Raw genomic sequence first — 22721 nt, forward strand, 5'->3', positions numbered from 1 at the left:
TGAGACCTGGGTGTGCTTGTACATCAGTCACTGAAAGTAAGCATGCAGGTACAGCAGGCAGTGAAGAAAGCTAATGGCATGTTGGGCTTCATTGCGAGAAGATTTGAGTTTAGGAGCAAGGAGGAACCACTGCAGTTGTACAGGGCCCTGGTGAGACCGCAGCAATTTTGGTCTCCTAATTTGCGGAATGACATTATTGCTATTGAAGGAGTGCAGCATAGGTTATAACCATATAACCATATAACAATTACAGCACGGAAACAGGCCATCTCGGCCCTACAAGTCCGCGCCGAACAATTTTTTTCCCTTAGTCCCACCTGCCTGCACTCATACCATAACCCTCCATTCCCTTCTCATCCATATGCCTATCCAATTTATTCTTAAATGATACCAACGAACCTGCCGCCACCACTTCCACTGGAAGCTCATTCCACACCGCTACCACTCTCTGAGTAAAGAAGAGGTTCACCAGGTTAATTCTCGGGATGGCTCGACTGACGTATGATGAAAGAATGGGTCGACTGGGCTTGTATTTGCTGGAATTTAGAATGATAAGAGGGGATCATATAGAAACATAAAGAATTCTTCGAGGATTGAACAGGGTAGATGTTTGAAAAATGATGTTGGGGGAGTCCAGAACCAGGGGTCACAGTTTAAGAATAAAGGGTAGGCCATTTAGGACTGAGATAAGGGGAAACTTTTTCACCCAGAGTTGTGAATCTGTGGAATTCTCTGCTACAGAAGGCAGTGGAGACTAATTCACTGGATGTTTTCAAGAGAGAGTTATTAGATTTAGCTCTTAGGGCTAAGGGAATCAAGGGATATGGGGGGAAAGCCGGAATGGGGTACTGATTTTGGATGCTCAGCATTGATCACATTGAATGTCGGTGCTGGCTCAAAGTGCCGAATGGCCTACTCCTGCACCTATTTTTTTTTTTTTAAGTTTAAATAAATAATTGTGCTTTGTAAATAGTGGGAAAGCTTTAAGGTGTCAGGTGGTAAATATCAGTGCAGGATATTTTATTTAATGTGGCTGTGTGCGTCGTTGCTTTTCACTTAGTGTGGCTGTATGGTAACTCAAATTTCACTGTAGCTTAATTGGTTTAGTGACAATAAACGCGAACTTGAACTTGAAAATACTGGAAAATCTCAGCAGGTTAAACAGCCTCTGAGTAAAGAGTTCAGCTTGAAGACCCTCACTGATATTATTATCCACACTGTGGTAATCCGTGGTGGGCTTCACTTTGCAATAAGGTCCCCTCTGCTCATGATTCAGACCATTCAGTAATTTGGTTCATAAGAATTGTGCAGACGCTGAGCCCTACCCCAGGAACTTGCACAATCTCATCCCCACTTTCAGCATTATTGGTGGCAGACTCGATCAATCTTACTTTGCTCCATTATTCCGTGCAAGCTTTTTGTTTCTAAACTCTCTTGTGAATAAGCGAGTTCGGTATTACAACTGTACATGCCCAGGTCATGGGTCATTCAGGATAAATATTCTCGCCAGCTGAGCTACTGCTTGTGTACGGACCTGCGTATTCATTTCAATGAGATTTATAAATAAATGTATCCATCAAATATGTCAGCGGTAGGCCACAGGGTACTGCAGGCTGCACAAATCCACAATTGTATCTATTTAAATTATTGACTCAATACAGCACCAGCCTTGAAAACACAAGAATGCCTGGAACGAACCTGTCAATTATCAAATCCCTGGCATTAGCCTGAGTCACAGCCATTCAAATTCAATATTGATTTACACGAATTACAAGTTGTGTGGTCACCAATTTGAGACACTCCTTACGTTCCTATCTAAACAACCTTCCCGGATTGAAGTAAATGAGGAGAATGTCATATGAGTGGGAGCAGTTTCTCAGTTAGACTTTGTCGACAGTTGGGGTGGGGGATCTGGGAGAGAGAGAGCTGGCAATGACGCACTGATGGAACAGTTTAATAACGACCCATTAAAATCCGCCCTTCAGCCATTCCCGAATGACCTTTGACAAATCCCATGATTCCTTGCGTTTACGAAATACCGAACTCGTTTATTTGTGGAGTGGTGCAACCATTGTCCTGAAATTCCCATGACCTGGCTGTTCTATCGATCAACACATAACGAGCCCTTACTCTGAAGTAAGTACAAAGTGCCGGAGTAACTCAACAGGCTGGCACCATCTGTGGAGGGAACGAACAGGCGACGTGTTGGGTTGGGGCCCTCCTTCAGATTGATTGTAGTAGGGAGGAGAAAGATGAAAAAGTGAGATGGAGGCAGGACAAAGTCCAGCAAGTGATGGGTGGATACAGGCCGATGGGGTTTAATTGGTGGAGTAAGTGACAAAGGCTCGAGATGAGAAAGTGAACAACGAGTGTTGGGTAAGGAGAGAAGAGGCGTGGGATGTAAAGTCAGACTTTACATCAGGGCTATAGGTGGATGCTGCCTGATTCACTGAGTTACTCTGGCACGTTGTGTTTTGCTGAAGATACCAACATCTGCAGATCCTTGTGAATCCCTTCCTTTGAATTGCTCGTCTTTGTCATTTGTGAATAGTTCCATCGTGTGACCGAGCCCTAGTGAGACCACATCTGGAGTAATGTGTGCAGTTTTGGTCCCCTAATTTGAGGAAGGACATTCTTGCTATTGAGGGAGTGCAGCGTAGGTTTACAAGGTTAATTCCCGGGATGGCGGGACTGTCATATGCTGAGAGAATGGAGCGGCTGGGCTTGTACACTCTGAGGTGTAGAAGGATGAGGGGATATCTCATTGAAACATATAAGATTGTTAAGGGCTTGGACACGCTAGAGGCAGGAAACATGTTCCCGATGTTGGGGGAGTCCAGAACCAGGGGCCACAGTTTAAGAATAAGGAGTAAGCCATTTAGAACGGAGACGAGGAGACACTTTTTCTCACAGAGAGCAGTGAGTGTGGAATTCTCTGTCTCAGAGGGCGGTGGATGCAGGTTCTCTGGATGCTTTCAAGAGAGAGCTAGATAGGGCTCTTAAAAATAGCGGGAGTCGGGGGATATGGGGAGAAGGCAGGAATGGGGTACTGATTGGGGATGATCAGCCATGATCACATTGAATGGCGGTGCTACCTCGAAGGGCCAAATGGCCTACGCCTGCCTGCACCTGTTGTCTATTGTCAATTGTGACGATGGTTATGTCAAAGCCCAATTGTTTCCAGCCTTGCTTCAAGTTATTTATAATGGACTGCTTCTCCCAGGCCCTGGACTTATTATGTTGATCCCACTCAGCATTTTGCTTTGCTCTGTTGCTCTGCCTCGTAATCACTGTACACGGTTGCATCTGTAATCGTGAGGCTTCCCTCTTGTATCTGACAGCCGTTGCATTGCAATATCTGTTTCAGTTGCTGAACATGTGGTGGGAAAGGCATGTGCCTAGGTCTTGCTGACAGTCCATGACACACAACCCGAGCTCCCAATGTGCTCTTTAAATCCGTTGCAGATATTATCCACACAAGTATAAATCCACATCTGGGAATACCACATTCCCATTCTCCACCATTCACCATTGACTCAATATCAGGGCAGCAGAGTGGAAAAGAGATCAGCGCTGGTACATCCCAGCACGAATGTCCTTGGTTTGAAACTGACTTCCATTGTCATTTTATGTGACAACCTGTAATATTTTCAGTTTAGAGATACAGTGCGGAACTCGGCCCACCGAGTCTGTGCCGACCAGCGATCACCCCGTGCATGAGCAGTATCCTACACTCTAGGGACAATTTACAATTTTTTGCTGAAGCCAATTAACCTACAGAGCTGGTACACAAAATTGCTGGGGAAACTCAGCGGGTGCAGCAGCATCTATGGAGCGAAGGAAATAGGCGACGTTTCGGGCCGAAACGTCGCCTATTTCCTTCGCTCCATAGATGCTGCTGCACCCGCTGAGTTTCCCCAGCAATTTTGTGTACCTTCGATATTCCAGCATCTGCAGTTCCTTTTTGAACACATAACCTACAGAGCTGATTGTCTTTGTGGGATGAAACCGGAGAGTACCCGGGGAAACCCCACTTAGTCACGGGGAGTACATGCAAACACCGTACAAACAGCACCTGAGGTCAGCATCGAACCCGGGTCTCTGGTGCTGTGAGGCAGCAACTCTACTGTTGTGCCACCGTGCCGACCCGTAGTTTCCATGCGCGCAGTGTGACAATTAAGCTAGCCTGATGGAGCATGTTGTGGTTGGGTAGCTGTGATAATATCATTAGCAAGGCCTCCCACTGTTAACAACCACGTGATTTGCAATCATCACACCTTTGGTGTTCATGTGATCTACTAGTTTCCACTGAACCCCCACTACTAATGTCAATGAGGCTCGACTACAGAGAAGACCCTGCTACCATTGTGGCGGCTGGTCCCTGCTTTGTCTCTGAATCATGCTTCAAGAGGGAATATCCACATGTTTAAATGCTATCGCTGTACATTCTCTCAAATCTGGTCCAACGTATCGGATAGTTTCATCCACTTCGCCCACTGTCCCCACACTGATCAGTTAACTGATCCACAGGCATCTGGAAATTGCACTTTTCAGCTTCTTTGACCCTACCATGCGTTCACCATGTTTCCTCGATTCCCTTGCGGCACTTGCCAAACCTGGAGCGCTTGAAGACTTCTGACGGCACTGGATTAAGGATCAGGGGAGACTAAGCGGAGGTTGGGCGATCGTTTCGCCGAACACCTCCGCTCAGTCCGCGATAACCTACCTGAACTCCCAGTGGCTCAGCACTTCAACTCCCCCTCCCATTCCCAATCCGACCTCTCTGTCCTGGGTCTCCTCCATTGCCAGAGTGAGCAACACCGGAAATTGGAGGAACAGCAACTCATATTCCGCCTGGGTAGCCTGCGTCCGGATGGCATGAACGTTGAATTCTCCCAGTTTTGCTAGCCCTTGCTGTCTCCTCCCCTTCCTTAACCCTCGAGCTGTCTCCTCCCATCCCCCCCGCCCTCGGGCTCCTCCTCCTCCCTTTTTCCTTCCTTCTCCCCCCCACCCCCCATCAGTCTGAAGAAGGGTTTCGGCCCGAAACATCGCCTATTTCCTTCGCTCCATAGATGCTGCTGCACCCGCTGAGTTTCTCCAGCATTTTTGTGTACCTTCAGGGTAATCATTATGTTCTTACCATGCAGTTATATAGATCTTGTTTGTAGTTCATTGCTCCAGGAGACTCACTGAAATGGCACAGTGGTGCAGTTGGTAGAGCTACTGCATCACAGCGCCAGAGACCTAGGTACCAGTCCTGACCTCAAGTACCATCTGTGTGGAGTTTGCACGTTCTGCCTGTGGCTGTTTGGGTTTCCTCCCACACTCCAAAAAATGTATGGGTTTTTACATTGTTTGGTCTCTGTGAATTGCCCCTAATGTGTATGGAGTGGATGAGAAAGTGTGATAGCATAGATCTAGTGGGATGAACGATGGTCAGCGGGCCTCACTGGCTCAAAGTGCCTGTTTCCTTGCTGTATCTCTAAACTAAACCACATATGATTGTGCCCTTAACATCAGCGGCAATATTGTCTTTGGTTATAGCTTGGTTATTGATGATTTAGTTATTGCCTTAATGTTCTAATTCCCGCCCAGGATCTCTACAACATAGCAGACACTCAGGAAGGTCTCTGCTCATTCCATACATGGAGTGAGTGCTAAGTGCTCTTATATCTCCTGAGCTTGCCACCATCTCTGCTGCATCAGCACTGCTTGACTCTCTATTTTCTGCACGCCAGTCACTGTCTTGTATTTTCTCAAATAACATCAGCCAAAATGTGATACCAGACTAGTGTATGTCAGCCCTTTGTAGTGCTGTTTATAATGGTAAATAAAAAGTGATAGGACAACCCAGAGTGATTCAGATTAGTGTATTGTCATAGACACCAGCGTGCAATGAAATTCCTTCTTCACTTCAAGCTCACAGAGTAAACAGTATAATGTTTAATGTTTTATGTGTCATTCCTAACTGTCACTGTATGTCATGTTGTCACCTGCGGGCGGAGCACCAAGGCAAGTTCCTTGTATGTGAATACTTGGCCAATAAACGTATTCATTCATTCATTCGTACAAACATGAATGATAACTGTAATAAATAAAACAACAAATCTAAATTGGCATTATGGTGCAAGATTATAGTGCAGTCCAAAGTACTGCAAAAAATAATGAAAGTAGGAAAATAGAATAAATGATTTAGTTAGAGTTAAGAGTAAGAGCACTTATTACAAGAGGATGCACAGTGGTGCAGCAGTAGAGATGCTGCCTTATAGCACTGGAGACCTGGTTCTATCCTGACTATGGGTGCTGTCTGTATGGAGTTTGTACGTTCTCCCCATGACCGCATGGAGTTTCTCCGGGTGTTCCGGTTTCCTCCCACACTCCAAAGACGTACAGGTTTGTAGGTTAATTGGCTTCTGTTAATTGTAAATTGTCCCTAGTGTATATGATGGTGCTAGTGTACAGGGCTATTGCTGGTCAGCGTGGGCTGAAGGGCCTGTTTCCATGTTATATCTCTCAAGTCTACAGTCTAATGAGAGTGTGAAAGAGGAAATTTGTTCAGGAGTCTGATAACAGTGGGGGAAAGATGTCCGTAAGAATGGACATGAACGCTTTCGAAGTCCTATATCTTCTCCCTGATTGAAGAGAAAAAAGGATTGATCAGCATTATTTTTTTATAGATAGTAAACTTTATACAGCAATATCAGGTGCAGCAGTGTATAAAATGTTTGCCGCATGGTACCCTCTGTGCTGAAAGATGCCCTTGTGCTTATACACGCTCCAATATCTGTATCACTATATTCTGCACTTAGTACCGTTCCCTTCGCTTTACCTTTGTACTCGAGTTTGGCCTGATTGTATTTTAATAGTTTTATCTGATTTATAGTTTTATTTGGTGTGATTAGTCCCATGCAAAAAGTTTATCACTGTACCTCGGTCCAGGTGATAACCATAAACCTAAACCTATGCGTCTGATTCAAGAAGACCACTGAACATTTCCACCAACTAAATATGGGTTCAGTTAAGTTGACATTTCCATGCACTGCTGTACGGAGCAGGGTCTGTATACATGAATCATCGTTGGATTGCAACATGAGAGAAATCTTCAACATGTATCAGTTGCCTTGTAAAATAAATACATCCTTGGCATGATATAATCTGTGCTGATGTGGCTTGCTTTCATGGCACATGGCCCTTCAGTCTGCTAAAAAGCCAAGATCAAACCCAGCTTTCAATGTTCACATTGTTAGGCCTAGAGATTCTCCCAAGTGTGCCGCAAGAGTGAATTTTATCCAGGACCTGAACACCTAAAGGGCCTGTCCCACTTACGCGATTTATTCGCCGACTTGCGGGGTGATGCCTGTTTGGTCGTGAGTAGTCGCCCAAAGAGTCGGACCTTTTTCTGGCCGCCGCTGGATTTTCAACATTTTGAAGATTTTCGGGATGGGTGCAGGCAAGTCGCCGAAAAAATCACGTAAGTGGGACAGGCCCTGAACACAATCTTAATCCTGCACCTACTCTACTTTCACTGAGTCCCCCTGGATCTTCCTGAATTACACAAATCCCAGGTGGATTTCAGGACATGTTCAATGAAACCGTACAGTATGCATTGAATGGACTTCCTGCACCGTATGGTTTGGGAACAGCTTCATCCAAGAACGCAAAGAATCGCAGAGAATTATCAATGCAGCCCAGACCATCACACAAACCAACCTCCTTTCCATTGACTCCATTTATACCTGCAGCATTATCAAGGGTAAGTTCCCCCCCTAGCCACTCACTCTTCTCCCATCAGGCAAGAGGTATAAAAGTGTGAAAATGCACGCCTCCAGTTTCTTCCCAGCTATTATCAAGCGACTGTAACACCCTCCCAACAACTAATGAGCAGTCCTGAGCTACTATCCACGTCATTGAAGAGTTTTCTGCTAGTTTTACTGTTCCTATCCCTTCCTTGTCACCTCCTCCACAGCCAACAATTGATTGTTGTGGGCTCTTTGGTCATCGGTGCCGGCTCTGATCTGCTCTGTACCTTTTCATATCTCTAGTTTACCTCTCCCATGACTCTCAGTCTGAAGAAGGGTTTCGACCCAAAACGTCACCTATTCCTTCTCTCCAGAGTTACACTTGACCCGCTGAATTACTCCAGCATTTTGTGTCTATCAACCACCTTGCAGCCTTAACTCTCCTTTTCTATATAATAAAATATCTTATTCAATGAAACCAGTTACAATTTCCCACAGAAAATAATAATGATTTCAAAAAATAAGTTCAGAAATCCAGGAAGTTGATGATTCTCAGCGGCCTGTTGTGATTGTGCTTTATTGCAGACAGAGAAAGGAGTTCCCGTGAAGAAGTTCTCATGCCTCATAGATCTGATGTTAAACTATCAGCAACCATACCAAGGACTGGTGACACCACTGCAGTATCCCGTGGAGAGGGAAAACGAGAAAGAAATCATGGATGATTTGTCAGGTGACCCTTTGATAAGTGTCATTGTTGACATATTCTGGATTGATTATTGACATGCACTGGGGAGCGTAATGTTACACTGTGGATGGTTTGATTGCAATAATATACAGTCTTTCCGCTGACGGGATAGCACACAACAAAAGCTTTTCACTGTACCTCGGTACACGTGACTTAAACTTAACTAAACTAAACTAAACTAAATTAAATTAAACAAAACTAAACCAAACTCAACTAAACTCTCTGTCCTGGGTCTCCTCCATTGCCAGAGTGAGCAACACCGGAAATTGGAGGAACAGCACCTCATATTCCGCTTGGGGAGCCTGCATCCGGCAGGCATGAACATTGCATTCTCCCAATTTTGTTAGCCCTTGCTGTCTCCTCCCCTTCCTTAGCCCTCGAGCTGTCTCCTCCCATCCCCCAGCCCTCGGGCTCCTCCTCCTCCTTTTTCCTTCCTTCTCCCCGCCACCCCCTATCAGTCTGAAGAAGGGTTTCGGCCCGAAACTTTACCTATTTCCTTCACTCCATAGATGCTGCTGCACCCGCTGAGTTTCTCCAGCATTTTTGTGTACCTTCAACTAAACTAAACCTGAGTGTGCAAGCAAATAGTTCCCTGTGTCCCTTTCTGCAACTCGGGGACAGTGAGTGGTGAATAATTTGATTAGTGTGTCTGGGGCAATGGGGAGAAGGCAGGAGAATGGGGGTGAGAGGGAAAGATAGATCAGCCATGATTGAATGGAGGAGAAGACTCGATGGGCTGAATGGCCTGATTCTGCTCCTAGAACTTACAAACGTATGAAGAATGTGTATGCGGTATGCTTGCCTATATCAGCCGAAGCATTGAGAACTGGAGTTGGGATAGTATGGTGCAGGTGTACAAATTGTTGGCTAGGCCACATTTGCAGTATTATGTGCAGTTCTGGTCAGTACATTACAACAAGGATGTGATTAAGCTGGAGATGGCAAAGAAAATAGTCACAGGAATGTAACCTGAACTGGAAGGCTTGAGTGATAAAGAGAGATAGGATAGGCTGGGGGCAAAGGAGGCTGAGGGCCGAACTTATAGAGGTTAATAAAATCTTGGGGGACATAAATAGGGTAGATAGTCAAAGTATTTTCCCCTGGGTCAGGAATCTGAAAGTAGAGGGTATTAAGGAGGGGAGGGGAGGCGTGGGTAAAGATTCTAAAGATCTGTGGGAAACATTTTCGCGCAGAAGATGGTGAATATATGCAATGAGTTCCAGAAGAAGTGATGGGGGTGGGAACAATTGCAATGTTTAAAAGATTTTTTAGACAAGAACGTTTCATTGGGATATGGGCCAATTGCAAGCAAATAGGATTAGTGCCGAAAGACATTGCCCACACGGTGGCGCAGCGGTAGATTTGCCGCTTTTCTGCGTCAGAATCCCGATTTCCATCTTGACTATGGATGCTGTCTGTACAGAATTTGTATGTTCTCCCTGTGCCCATGTGGGTTTTCTCTTCTGTTTCCTCCCACACTAAAAAGATGTACAGGTTTGTAGGTTAATTGGCTTGGTAAAAATGTAAATTGTCTCTAGTGTGTGTAGATATTAATAGACAATAGGTTCAGGAGTAGGCCATTCAGCCCCTCGAGCTAGCACTCCCATTCACTGTGATCATGGCTGATCATCCACAATCAGTACCCTGTTCGAGCCTTCTCCCCATATCCCCTGACTCAAGCTATCTTTCAGAGCTCTAACTCTCTCTTGAAAGCATCCAGAGAATCGGCCTCCACTGCCTTCTGAGACAGAAGATTCCACAGATTCACAACTCTCTAGGTGAAAAAGTTTTTCCTCATCTCCGTTCTCAATGGCCTACCCCTTATTCTTAAACTGTGGTCCCTGGTTCTGGACACCCCCAACATCGGGAATATGTTTCCTGCCTCTAGCCTGTCCAATATCTTAATAATCTTATATGTCTCAATAAGATCCCCTCTCATCCTTCTAAATTCCAGTGTACACAAGCCGTCACTATATTCTTTCAACATTTGATAGTCCTGCCATCCTGTGAATTAGCCTTGTAAACCTACGCTGCACTCCCTCAATAGCAAGAATGGCCTTACTCAAATTAGGGGACCAAAACCACACACAATACTCCAGGTGTGGTCTCACTAGGGCCCTGTACAACTGCAGAAGGACTTATTTGCTATTATACTCAACTCATCTTGTAATGAAGGCCAACATGTCATTAGCTTTCTTCACTGCCTGTTGTACCAGCAAGCTTACATTAAGTGACTGATGAACAAGGACACCCAGATCCCGTTGTACTTCCCTTTTCCTAACTTGACACCATTCAGATCATTATCTGTCTTCCCGTTTTTGCCACCAAAGTGGATAACCTCACATTTATCCACATTAAACTGCATCTGCCATGCATCTGCCCACTCACCCAATGCTATCTACACACACAAGGGACAATTTACATTTTGGGGTTCGCTGGTCAGCACGGAATGTCCCGTTTCCGTGCTGTATCTCTAAAGTAAATTAAACATCTTGGTCAATATGGATGAGATGGGCCTGTTTCTGTGCTGAATGACTCTATAAATTTATGAATTCTTCTTCTTCGTGCGTTTGGGGCAGCAGAAGTCCGCAGCAAGGTGATGCCATCCGGTTCGACATCCGTAGGTGCCCGCCCTAAAAAGGGCGCATGCTCCGGGTTGGCGCCAAGCTGCAGCGCTGCTGCTGTCTCTGTTTATTGTCGTTGGCCTGACTGAGGTCAGTTGACGGGGCTCGCCAAGGGGAGGTCGACAACATGAGCCCCATCTATGAATTGATAAAGTGTTTATGGCAAAAATAGCTGTGTTGGTAATTCATCAGGCGTATAGTAATTGCATGAGACTCGAATTCAAATCCCATTCTGGTGGCGGGGGAGTTTATGTTAAATAAACTGCATTAAAATTTATGAATCTAATGGTTTGTTATAACAATCAATTTGATTTGTTAATGCCCAATTACGCTGCCTGATATAGATGTGACTTTAAATTCACACTATTCTGAACAACTCTTAACTGAATGAAAATATGGGAACATCATTACCCTTTACTGTACCCAACATCCAATACTTTTGCATTGGATTTAATGTAAGCAAGATAGTGTCGGCACAGTGGCGCAGCGGTAGAGTTGCTGCCTTTCAGCGCCACAGACCTGGGTTTAATCCGGACTACAGATGCTGTCTGCATGAGGTTTGTGCGTTCTCCACGTGACCTGCGTGGGTCTTCTCTGGATGTTCTGGTTTCCGCCAACATTCCAAAGACGTGCAAGTTTGTAAGTTAATTGGCTTCTGTAAATTGTCCCTAGTGGGTAGGATAGAACTAGTGTTTGGGTGATCGCTAGTTGGCTCGGACTCGGTAGACCGATGGGCCTGTTTCCACACTGTATCTCCATGGTTTAGTCGGATTAGTACAGCACCTTTAAAGGCCAGGACAAAGCTGCCTCTCCACTAGTCACACCAGGATAACTTTAACTTGCATGTTTAGGAACAGCCGCACAGAGCTAAATGGTCCTGCAACAATTTTAATCCTGATATGGTACAGACCAATGTAGATCCCCAAATAATCACAGAAGTATCAACTGGTAGAGAATGTAAAATGCACTGACTTCGGGGTTCAGGGCAAGATAAAAATTAATGGATTAAAAAATTATATTTTATGTAATACGTCTTTTAAAGCTTTTGTTTATTTAAAGAGTAAATTACAAATTGTAATGAAATGGTCATTTATGCTCTTTTTTTTAATGGAATAAATGCATGCCATTATTAACGTGGATAAACAGTTTGAGAGATTTAAAATACAGATGCTGCTTTTGCAGGGATTTGTAGAGAGATATGACTGATCATGTTGTTCTGACTGTTGTTGCCATGAGTTCCTGCACTGGCATTCATCAGGAGTCCTGGAGGTCATGCGCTTCTCCTTTCATTTGTAGACGGTGAAGATGAGAAACCAGCCCTGCCCCCTCGTCCATTCAGTGCTTCCATCAGCACTTCTACAGAGACAAGAAATACCTTAGTTCAACAAATACAGGAACATTTGCAGGAGGGATCTGTGAAAAGGTACTGTTCTTGCAAAATGTCTTAAGCATTGAGATTTCAAAGCAAAACACTTAAGGGCCGTCCCACTTGGGCGTCATTTGCGCGTTAGGCAGGTGGCGAGCGAGGATTTTGAGCATCCCAAAATCCTAGGGCGCCGTGCGCTACCGTGCATCACTGCATATGCCACCACGCCTCACTATGCAGCATGCGCGCATCATGCACGTCATGCGCATGTCCGCTACCGTGTATCACTGCATATGCCACCACGCCTCACCATGCAGCATGTGCGCATCATGCACGTCATGCGCGCGTCACGACGCGCCAACCAATTTTTAGGATGTCGCGTAAATGACCCGCAATTGATGCCCAAGTGCGACAGGCACTTTACCGTCTTGTGATGTAGTAAATAGAGAAAAGAGAGAGAAAAATCTATTTATGTTCCCAGATTTAAGCAGTGTGTACAGGAGCAGAAGTGATTCCCTGGTAACAAAATACATCAGTGAATGTAACTAAACATAGGTATCTCTGAAGTTATGCATTACGGTGCAACATAAAGAAAGATGTATTTTAAATATAATTTTTTGATTAGGGCAGACTTGAGCAAGAAAAGAAGTAACAGCTGGAGTAACTAAACGGGTCAGCCAGCATCTCTGGAGGACTTGGATAGGTGATGTTTCATGCTGAAGAAGGGTCCCAACCTGAAACGTCATCTATCCGTATCGTCCAGCAACGCTGCCTAATCTGCTGAGTTACATCAGCACTTTGTGGTCTACACAATATTCCAACATCTGCTGTTCCTTGTGTCTGCAAGACAAAACATTTAGCTGTAGTGAGACTTAAAGAAGAGTAAATTTAAGAGGGTCTGAAACTAAAAGAAACATGCTGAAATCTAAGTACAGGACTTACCTATTTGAGAGTAAATCTAATACAACAAGTTATGCAGGAGATTAAGAGTTTTGGCCCGAAACGTTGCCTATTTCCTTCGCTCCATAGATGCTGCTGCACCCGCTGAGTTTCTCCAGCACTTTTGTCTATGCAGGAGATTAAGGTTGGGACATGGATAGTAAATTGACAGCATTATAAGTGAAAATTATTTAATATTAACAGTAAAATATTCTACATATTAAATGTGTATTTGGAAATCTGGAAGGAGAGGCAAAGGCAAAGGCAAAGGCAAATTTATTTGTATAGCACCATTCGTGCAAACAGCAATTCAAGGTGCTTTACAGGAAAGAAAAAATAAAATAGTCAATAATTAAAAATTGCAAAATAAGCAATACGACAAATGTATGAATAATAAAACAACGTCAATGAAACAATAAAATGATTTTAAAAAGCACATAAAAGGGTTAAAATTAGACGGTTAAGATTACCTGCATGTCGAGTTATGGAAAAGCTATAGTAAACAACAGTGTTTTTAGGTCTGATTTAAATGCGCTTACAGTCTGTGCACACCTCAGGTGTTCAGGGAGCTTGTTCCACAGGTGTGGAGCATAAAAACCCAATGCTGCTTCAGCCTTTTTAGTTCTGACCCTGGGAACACAGAGTAAACCTGTCCCTGAAGACCTGAGGAGTCTAGGCGCCTCATATACAACAAGTAGGTCAGAGATATATTTTGGACCTAGACCATTCAGTGCCTTGTAGGTCAGTAACAGAATTTTAAAATCTATCCTCTTACACACAGGGAGCCAGTGCAAAGATTTAAGGACAGGTGTAATGTGGTCCATTTTCTTGGTGTTGGTCAAGACTCTGGCAGCGGCATTTTGGATAAGCTGCAGTTGTTTAATTGACCTGTAAAGATGCCATTACAATAATCTAACCTACTAAAAATATATGCATGAACTAGTTTTTCAGTGTCTTCTTTGGACAGAAATCCCTTGATTCTTGCAATATTTTTTAGATGGTAATAGGCAGATCTGGTAATGGTCTTTATATGGCTGTTAAAATTCAAATCCGAGTCCATAACTACACCTAGTTGGGCCTATTTATTTAAAACTATTTTCAGGTAACAAAGAGGAGGTAATTACCACAAGACTAATAAATAAAAGATAGATATTAGATAAAATGGGCTTATTGAGGACAAATTGCTGGGAAATTATAGATTGTATCCGAGGATCATGAGGAGAATGGGAAAATATATTTTAAATGAGAATGTAATTGTTGCCGTTCTGCTGAGGAAGAACATGGGATGAAGAGTGATCTCTGTTCTCCAAAGATGCACATTGCTAATGTACCTAATCACAGGACAGCCAGTTCAGCGGGAATCTTTGACAAGATGTAATCAGTAAATGTCATCAATATCAGAAGGGAAAGTTATGCTGGCCAAATCTGCGAAAATAACTTGAAGAAGTAACATTGATGGTAAATGATGCAATGGATGTGAATAGAACAACTTGCAGAAACCATTGAAAAGATATCATGCAGAAACTTAATGACAACTGTTTGTCATCTACATCAATGATTTCGATCCTGACTACGGGTGCTGTCTGTACGGTGTTTGTACATTTTTCCTGTGACCTGCGTGGGTTTTCTCTGAGATCTTCGGTTTCCTCCCACATTCCAAAGACATACAGGTTTGTAGGTTAATTAGCTTGGTGTAAATGCAGATTGTTCCCAATGTGTGTTGGATAGTGTTAATCTGCAGGGATCGTTGATCGTTATTTTTCTATGTTTCTATGTTTCCATGAAGAGATTAAAAGTAACATTAGCAATTTGCAGATGACACAAAGCTGGGTGGTAATGTGAAATGTGAGGAGAATGCTATGAGGATACAGGGTGAATTGGGCAGGTTGGGTGAGTGGCAAGAACAGGAAGGTATATTATTGTCTGAATGGCGTCAAGTTAGGAAAAGGGGGAGTAAAACGAGTTCTTGGTGTCCTTGTACATCAGTCACTGAAAGAAAGCATGCAGGTACAGCAGGCAGTGAAGAAAGCTAATGGCATGTTGGCCTTCATAACAAGAGGAGTTGAGCATAGGAACAAAGAGGTCCTTCTGCAATTGTACAGGGCCCTGGTGAGACCACACCTGGAGTATTATGTGCTGTATTGGTCTCCAAATTTGAGGAAGGACATTCTTGCTATTGAGGGAGTGCAGTGTAGGTTCACCAGGTTAATTCCCGGGATGGCTGGACTGTCATATGTTGAAAGAATGGAGCAACTGGGCTGGTATACACTGGAATTTAGAAGGATGAGAGGGGATCTTATTGAAACATATAGGATTATTAAGGGATTGGAGACGCTAGAGGCAGGAAACATGTTCCCAATGTTGGGGGAGTCCAGAACCAGGGGCCACAGTTTAAGAATAAGGAGTAGGCAATTTAGAATGGAGACGAGGAAACACTTTTTCACCCAGTTGTGAATCTGTGGAATTCTCTGCCTCAGAAGGTAGTGGAGGCTGATTCTCTAGATGTTTTCAAGAGAGGGTTAGATAGAGCACTTAAAGATAGCAGAGTCAAGGGATATGTGGAGAAGGCAGGAACGGGGTACTGATTGTGGATGATCAGCCGTGATCACAGTGACTCGAAGGGCCGAATGGCCTACTCCTGCACCTATTGTCTATTGTCTATTGTCTATTTTTGTTGCATTCTGTGGACCATGCGGTAATATATTTTCCTTATGCAGTGATCATGCTACCTTGGTGAATGACTACTTGAAGAACAATCTTCAGAAGGATTTTGATGCTATTAGTTGTGGAACCACATCTCTGTTGCATCTCAACAAGAGCCTCGTGAAGTTGTGCAAAGACCTAGACAGGTACAATCCAACAGGAAAACTTGTCTCACGTGTTATTAATGGAGTAAAGCATAATAAAACAGATTTACATGATTAATACGAGAAGCGCGACTCACTGCCTCATAGCCTGGGTTCTCCCGTTTCTTAAGATGTACAACATTCCAAAGATGTGCAGGTTTGTAGGCTAATTGCCTTATTATATAAATTGCCCTTAATGTGTTGGATACAACAGTGGGATAACATAGAACAGGTGATCATTGGTCAGCATGGACTAGATGGGCTGAAGGGCCTATTTCTCTAACACTAAATTAGGCAGATAATTTGCAAAGAGCCTTCAATTAAATGTTTGCCAAGCTTTCTTTTTTGGATGATGAGTTAACCTTACTTCTATTCATTTTTGGGATGTTGGCCTTGTTTACAAGGGAAGCTTTCACAGCCTGTCCCTACTTTTCCAGAACAGATTAGTTTGTAAGGGCATGTGGGTATCAGGGTCAGTATAAGATTAGATCGGGTGCACACTACAAGTGTCCTTCTATAAAGGACATAGTGACAGATGCACTTCATCTGCAACCTAGTATATGGGTGATTCTTCAGTAAGTGTCTACTTTGGTGTCCCGCTACTTTGATGCTGTATATAAGGAAAATAATAAACATAATCTTCATAAATAAAGATCAAACGGTAAATTAATAAAGAGTTATTTTATAATTTTTTCCGGGGGGGGGGGGGCATCGAACATCGGGAAAAAAATAAATAAATAACTCCTTATTCATTTAGGATTTAATCTTTATTTATGAGGATTATGTTTATTGACAATATAGAAAAAGAAGAAATGGGATAGAATTACGGATTTTACGGATATATACAGCATCAATGTAGTGGGACACCAAAGCCGACTGAAGAATCACCCTTTAGTAATCTCCGTCACGCGACACTCCCTTGATCATCTCCAGCACGTTGAGTCATGCCCGTTACACAAGTATTTTATGCTCATAATGTGTAAAATAATACAACAATGACCATAATTATGAATTGTAATTGATAAATTAACAGTATGCTTCTGCCTATTCATCTGAAATAAATATTGTTTTAGAGGAAGTTGGTGAAAAGTTATGTGAAGGTTACCATTCTTGTTGAAAATCGCCACTTTTTTTGGCAGTAAACTGTTACGATCGTTTAAAATCAATGCGTTAGCCTGAAAACTTTTTTTTTTTTTTTGTGGTTTATTTGAGGATGATAGTCTATAATTTGAAAGACTGCGACAAAAAATTGATTTTACATTCTTAAATCAGTTATATTTTACAGTGTTGTTCATCATAAAACTGCGACGGATATGACAATGCAATGGGCAATCTGGAAAAAACTAGAGGGAAAATTGAATTAAATTCTCTAAAAGATAGCGCCAAATATATTTTTCCCAAATATATTTTTTCCATTGTAGAGATGTTCAACTATGTGAAACAACATTCAAAGTTGCAAAAATTTAAGTTTTATTTTCGGGTTTCCTGAAACTTCAAAGCAGACACTTACTGAAGAATCACCCATATGTTGTCCTTGCAAAACGTCCATGTACATTTGAGATATTCTGCTCAAATACAATAGTCCACTTCAAAAATGATGGTCACTATCACTGTCACCTTGATTATTCCAAATCCTTCAAATCTGCCCCGCTTACACCTGGAATCAGATAACTATTTCACAGTATGATCAGTTATTTTTAAACTGGTTAAAAATATATTTTCATTTTAAAGTTTCAGGGCCTGATGTTCATATATATAGTACCTTTTTATATTGGGACCAGATCTCTGCATATTGCCTTTACCTTTAGAAACATAGAAACATAGAAAATAGGTGCAGGAGGAGGCCATTTGGCCCTTCGAGCCAGCACCGCCATTCATTGTGTTCATAGCTGAACATCCCCAATCAATAACCCATGCCTGCCTTCTCCCCATGTCCCTTTATTCCACTAAACCCTAGAGCTCTATCTAACTCTCTCTTAAATCCATCCAGTGATTTGGCCTCCACTGCCCTCTGTGGCAGGGAATTCCACAAATTCACAACTCTCTGGGTGAAAAAGTTTTTTCTCACCTCAGTCTTAAATGGCCTCCCCTTTATTCTAAGACTGTGGCCCCTGGTTCTGGACTCGCCCAACATTGAGAAAATTTTTCCTGCATCTAGCTTGTCCAGTCCTTTTATAATTTTATATGTCTCTTTAAGATCCCCCTCATCCTTCTAAACTCCAGTGAATACAAGCCTAGCCTTTTCAATCTTTCCTCATATGACAGTCCCGCCATCCCAGGGATCAATCTCGTGAACCTACGCTGCACTGCCTCAAACACAAGGATGTCCTTCCTCAAATTAGGAGACCAAAGCGGTACACAATACTCCAGATGTGGTCTTACCAGAGCCCTATACGACTGCAGAAGAACCTATCTACTCCTATACTGAAATCCTCTTGTTATGAAGGCCAACATTCCATTAGCTTTCTTCGCTGCCTGCTGTACCTGCACGCCAACTTTCAGTGGCCGGTGTACAAGGACACACAAGTCTCGCTGTACCTTCCCCCTTACCTATCCTAATCCCATTGGGATAATAATCTTCCCCCTTGTTTTTTACCACCAAATTGGATAACCTCACATTTATCTACATTATACTGCATCTGCCACGCATCTGCCCACTTCCAAATCATTAATATATATGGTAAACAGTTGCGGCCCCAACACGGAGCCTTGCGGCACTCCATTCGCCACTGCATGTAATTCTGAAAAGGACCCGTTCACTCTTACTCTTTGCTTCCGGTCTGCCAACCAATTTTCTATCCACGTCAACACCCTACCCTCAATACCATGTGCTCCAATTTTAGTCACCAGTCTCTCGTGCGGGACCTTATCAAAGGCTTTCTGAAAGTCTAGATACACTACATCCACCGGCTCCCCTTCGTCCATTTTACATCCTCAAAAAATTCCAGAAGATTAGTCAAGCATGATTTTCCTTTCATAAATCCATGTTGACTTGGACTAATCCTTTTACTGCTATCCAAATGCCCCATTATTACCTCTTTAATAATTTACTCCAACATTTTTCCCACCACCCAAGTCAGGCTAACTGGTCTGTAATTCCCTGTTTTCTCTCTCGCTCCTTCCTTGAAAAATGGAATAACATTAGCTATCCTCCAATACACAGGAACTGATCCTCAATCTATTGAACATTGGAAAATGATCACCAATGCGTCCACTATTTCTAGAGCCACATCCATGAGGATCCTGGGATGCTGTCCATCAGGCCCAGGGGATTTATCATCCTTCAGTCCCATTAGCCTACCCAATACTATTTCTCGCCTAATGAAATTTCTTTCAGTTCCTCTGCCCCCTTTAATCCTCTGTCCCCCAGTACGTCTGGGAAATTGTTTGTGTTTGCCTTAGTGAAGACAGATCCGAAGTACCTGTTCAACTCCTCTGCCATTTCCTTGTCCCCCATAATAATTTAAACCGTGTCTGCCTTCAAGGGACCCACATCTGATTTTGCTACTCTTTTTCCCTTTAACATATCTAAAGAAGCTTTTACTGCCCTTCTTTATATTCCTGGCCAGCTTCCCCACATATTTCATCTTTTCAGCCCATTTTGCCCGTTTTGTTTCCTTCTGTTGTCCTATGAAAGTTTCCCAATCCTCTGGCTTCCGGCTACTCTTTGCTGTGTTATACATCTTTTCTTTTAATTTTATTCTATCCCTAACTTCTCTTGTCAGCCACGGTTGCCTCCTACTCCCCTTAGGATTTTTCTTTGTTTTTGGAATGAAATGATCCTGCGACTTCCGGATTATGCCCAGAAAATTCCTGCCATTGGTGTTCCACCGTCATTCCTGCTAGGATCCCTTTCCAATCTACCTTGGCCAGCTCCTCTCTCATGCCTTCATAATCCCCTTTGTTCAATTGCATCACTGACACTTCCGATTTAACCTTCTCTTTCTCAAATTGCAGATTAAAACTAATCATATTATGATCACTACCTCCAAGCGGTTCCTTTACCTCGAGTTCTCTTATCAAATCTGGTTCATTGGGCAACACTAAATCCAGAATTGCCTTTTCTCTGGTCGGCTCCATTACAAGCTGCTCTAAGAATCCATCTCAGAGGCACTCTACAAACTCCCTTTCTTGGGGTCCTGAACCAACCTGATTTTCCCAGTCTACCTGCATATTGAAATCCCCCATCACCACAGTGGCATTACCTTTGTTACATGCCAGTTTTAACTCCTGCTGCAACTTACACCCTATATCCCGGCTACTATTTGGGGGTCTGTAGATAACACCAATTAGTGTCTTCTTGCCTTTACAATTCCTCAACTCAATCCACAGTGACTCTACCTCGTCAGTCCCTATGTCTTCTCTCGCAAGGGACTGAATTCCATCCCTCACCAGCAGAGCTACCCCTCCTCCTCTGCCCACCTGCCTGTCCTTTCTATAGGATGTAGGATTCTATAGGATTCTTTGCTTATTGTTTCCTATCTTCAACAGGGAAATGGACCTGGTGACGAACAACCTTGAGATGTTAGTGCATTTATTCAGTGTCAATACTCTCAGCAACCCACCCAAGAAAGAGGTATGGTATCATTTAATTTGAATAACATCTTACAAGTACTACTTCAGTGTGTGTGGCGTCAGCAAGGGAATGTGGAAACCTCCCACAATGTCCCAGATTACTGTCTTCCTCAGTTAATAACTCATGTTGACATTTATGGCTAATGGCACTGAAACCCTCTCTACAAATGGCTGCATCATGTGCGAACCCAGACTATGATGTTATTCAAAATCCTTGCAGAAAGATGGAAGTACTTATTCATGTTGTATATTGAATTGATTTTGCTGGGATTTTACTCTTTAAAATTCTGCTCATTGTAAGATTTCTCACCTCTCAAGTTTTTTAGTTTAGTTTTAGTTTTAGAGATACAGCACGGAAACAGGCCCTACGGCCCACTGAGTCTGCACCGACAAGCGATCCCCGCACATTAACACCATCCTACACACACAAGGGACAATTTACACTCATATCAAGCCAATTAACCTACAAACCGTAGTCGTGATTGAACCCGTGTCTCCGGCACGGCAAGCACTGTAAGGCAGCAACTCTACCGCTGCGCCATTGTGCAGCCCGTTCTTAAAGGATTACATCAGGATGGATTTTAGCACACCGATCTAGGATGCTGCAACTCCTGCAGGTACCACCAAGGATCTAGAACACAACTCAGTTTCTCTAGATAGAGAATTAGCATGTTTTAGATGAGGGTAAGGGATACCAGCAATATTTTGAGTGCTGCAATGAAATTGTGTCGTGCTAAGCCAAAGGAAATTTGATGCCACTACTCAAGGGCCTGTCCCACGAGCATGCGACTGCATGCGGCAAGCGCGACCAAACCGGAAGCGGGGGCCGCGCGGAGGTCCAGTGATCCCCGTACATGTTTGATGTATCTTGTTTAATTTAAATGTGCCTTTTGCAGAACTGGGACAAGCTGCTGAATGGTGCCAGTTTGTCTGTGTCCTGTTTAATGTTTCATGTTTTATGACTGTTGGCAGACCAATTGCCCTCCTGGGTTAAATAAAGTTATATCGCAACATACAAACATGGAAACATAGAAAATAGGTGCAGGAGGAGGCCATTTGGCCCATCGAGCGGAAAGGAGTGGGGATGTGCAAAGATTGGGGAGGAGGGGGATATGGAGGGAGTCAGTCTACCCTGTGACGGAAGGGGGAGGAGTTGTACAGTTTGATAGCTACAGGGAAGAAGGATGTGGTGTTCTGAACTACATCTTGGTGGAACCAGTCTGTTGCTGAAGATGCTCCTCAGGTTGACTAGTGTGTCATGGAGGGGGTGAATTGTATTGTCCAAGAGGCTCCACATAACCTGAAGAACATCGGTGGGCCATTGACGTTTACAACTATTAAGCAGCTCTTCTCTGGGATTGCAAGCCTCTACATAACTGTGCTGTGTGGTTCTTTTAACAAGAGAAACCTAGCAAACTAATGTTATTTTTGAACCCCAGATTTGATACCTACTGTTTCTTTTTTCACAGGAACCTCTCAGTCCGAGCAGTTCCAATGAGCTTGAAGTCATCGTTAACAAGATTAAAAATCTGGGCAATTTGCTGTCCTGTGCAGAAGAACGGGTACACTTCCTTTTTTTCTCTCTGAATGTGTTGGAGCTGATGAATATGTGGCAAGGTTATTGTATTAAACCATCTAAACCAAGCCATTTAGAACATTGACCCTCCTGGCTGAAAGAATTAAGTTTCAGTACAGACCATGATTTTGATCAAAGCTGATCCACAAATTGAAAAACACTGCGGCTTGCATTTAATGCACAAAAATATTGCACAGTCCTTCAGAGAAGCATAAGGAAAATTGATACCGACAATGGTGAGATTAAATGAACCAACCAAAATGTTGCCCAATATAAAGGAAAGAGGGAGGTGAAGGGGATGTGCAAGTGGA

At 43.3% G+C, this 22721-nt stretch overlaps 1 protein-coding gene across 1 annotated transcript in view; it reads left to right on the forward strand.

Moving 5' to 3' along the window:
• The window catches only part of LOC116979417 (phosphatidylinositol 3,4,5-trisphosphate 5-phosphatase 2-like), a 139673-nt gene that overhangs the window by 51746 nt on the left and 65206 nt on the right, over positions 1 to 22721 (forward strand). The window contains exons 4-8 of the mRNA XM_033030980.1: positions 8325 to 8469; positions 12405 to 12531; positions 16131 to 16262; positions 20751 to 20835; positions 22304 to 22396. Of these exons, the coding sequence (XP_032886871.1) occupies positions 8325 to 8469; positions 12405 to 12531; positions 16131 to 16262; positions 20751 to 20835; positions 22304 to 22396 (582 nt within the window). The remainder of the gene's footprint in view (positions 1 to 8324; positions 8470 to 12404; positions 12532 to 16130; positions 16263 to 20750; positions 20836 to 22303; positions 22397 to 22721) is intronic.

The sequence above is a fragment of the Amblyraja radiata genome, chromosome 12, assembly GCF_010909765.2.
Source record: "Amblyraja radiata isolate CabotCenter1 chromosome 12, sAmbRad1.1.pri, whole genome shotgun sequence".
In the NCBI taxonomy this organism is placed as follows: domain Eukaryota; kingdom Metazoa; phylum Chordata; class Chondrichthyes; order Rajiformes; family Rajidae; genus Amblyraja; species Amblyraja radiata.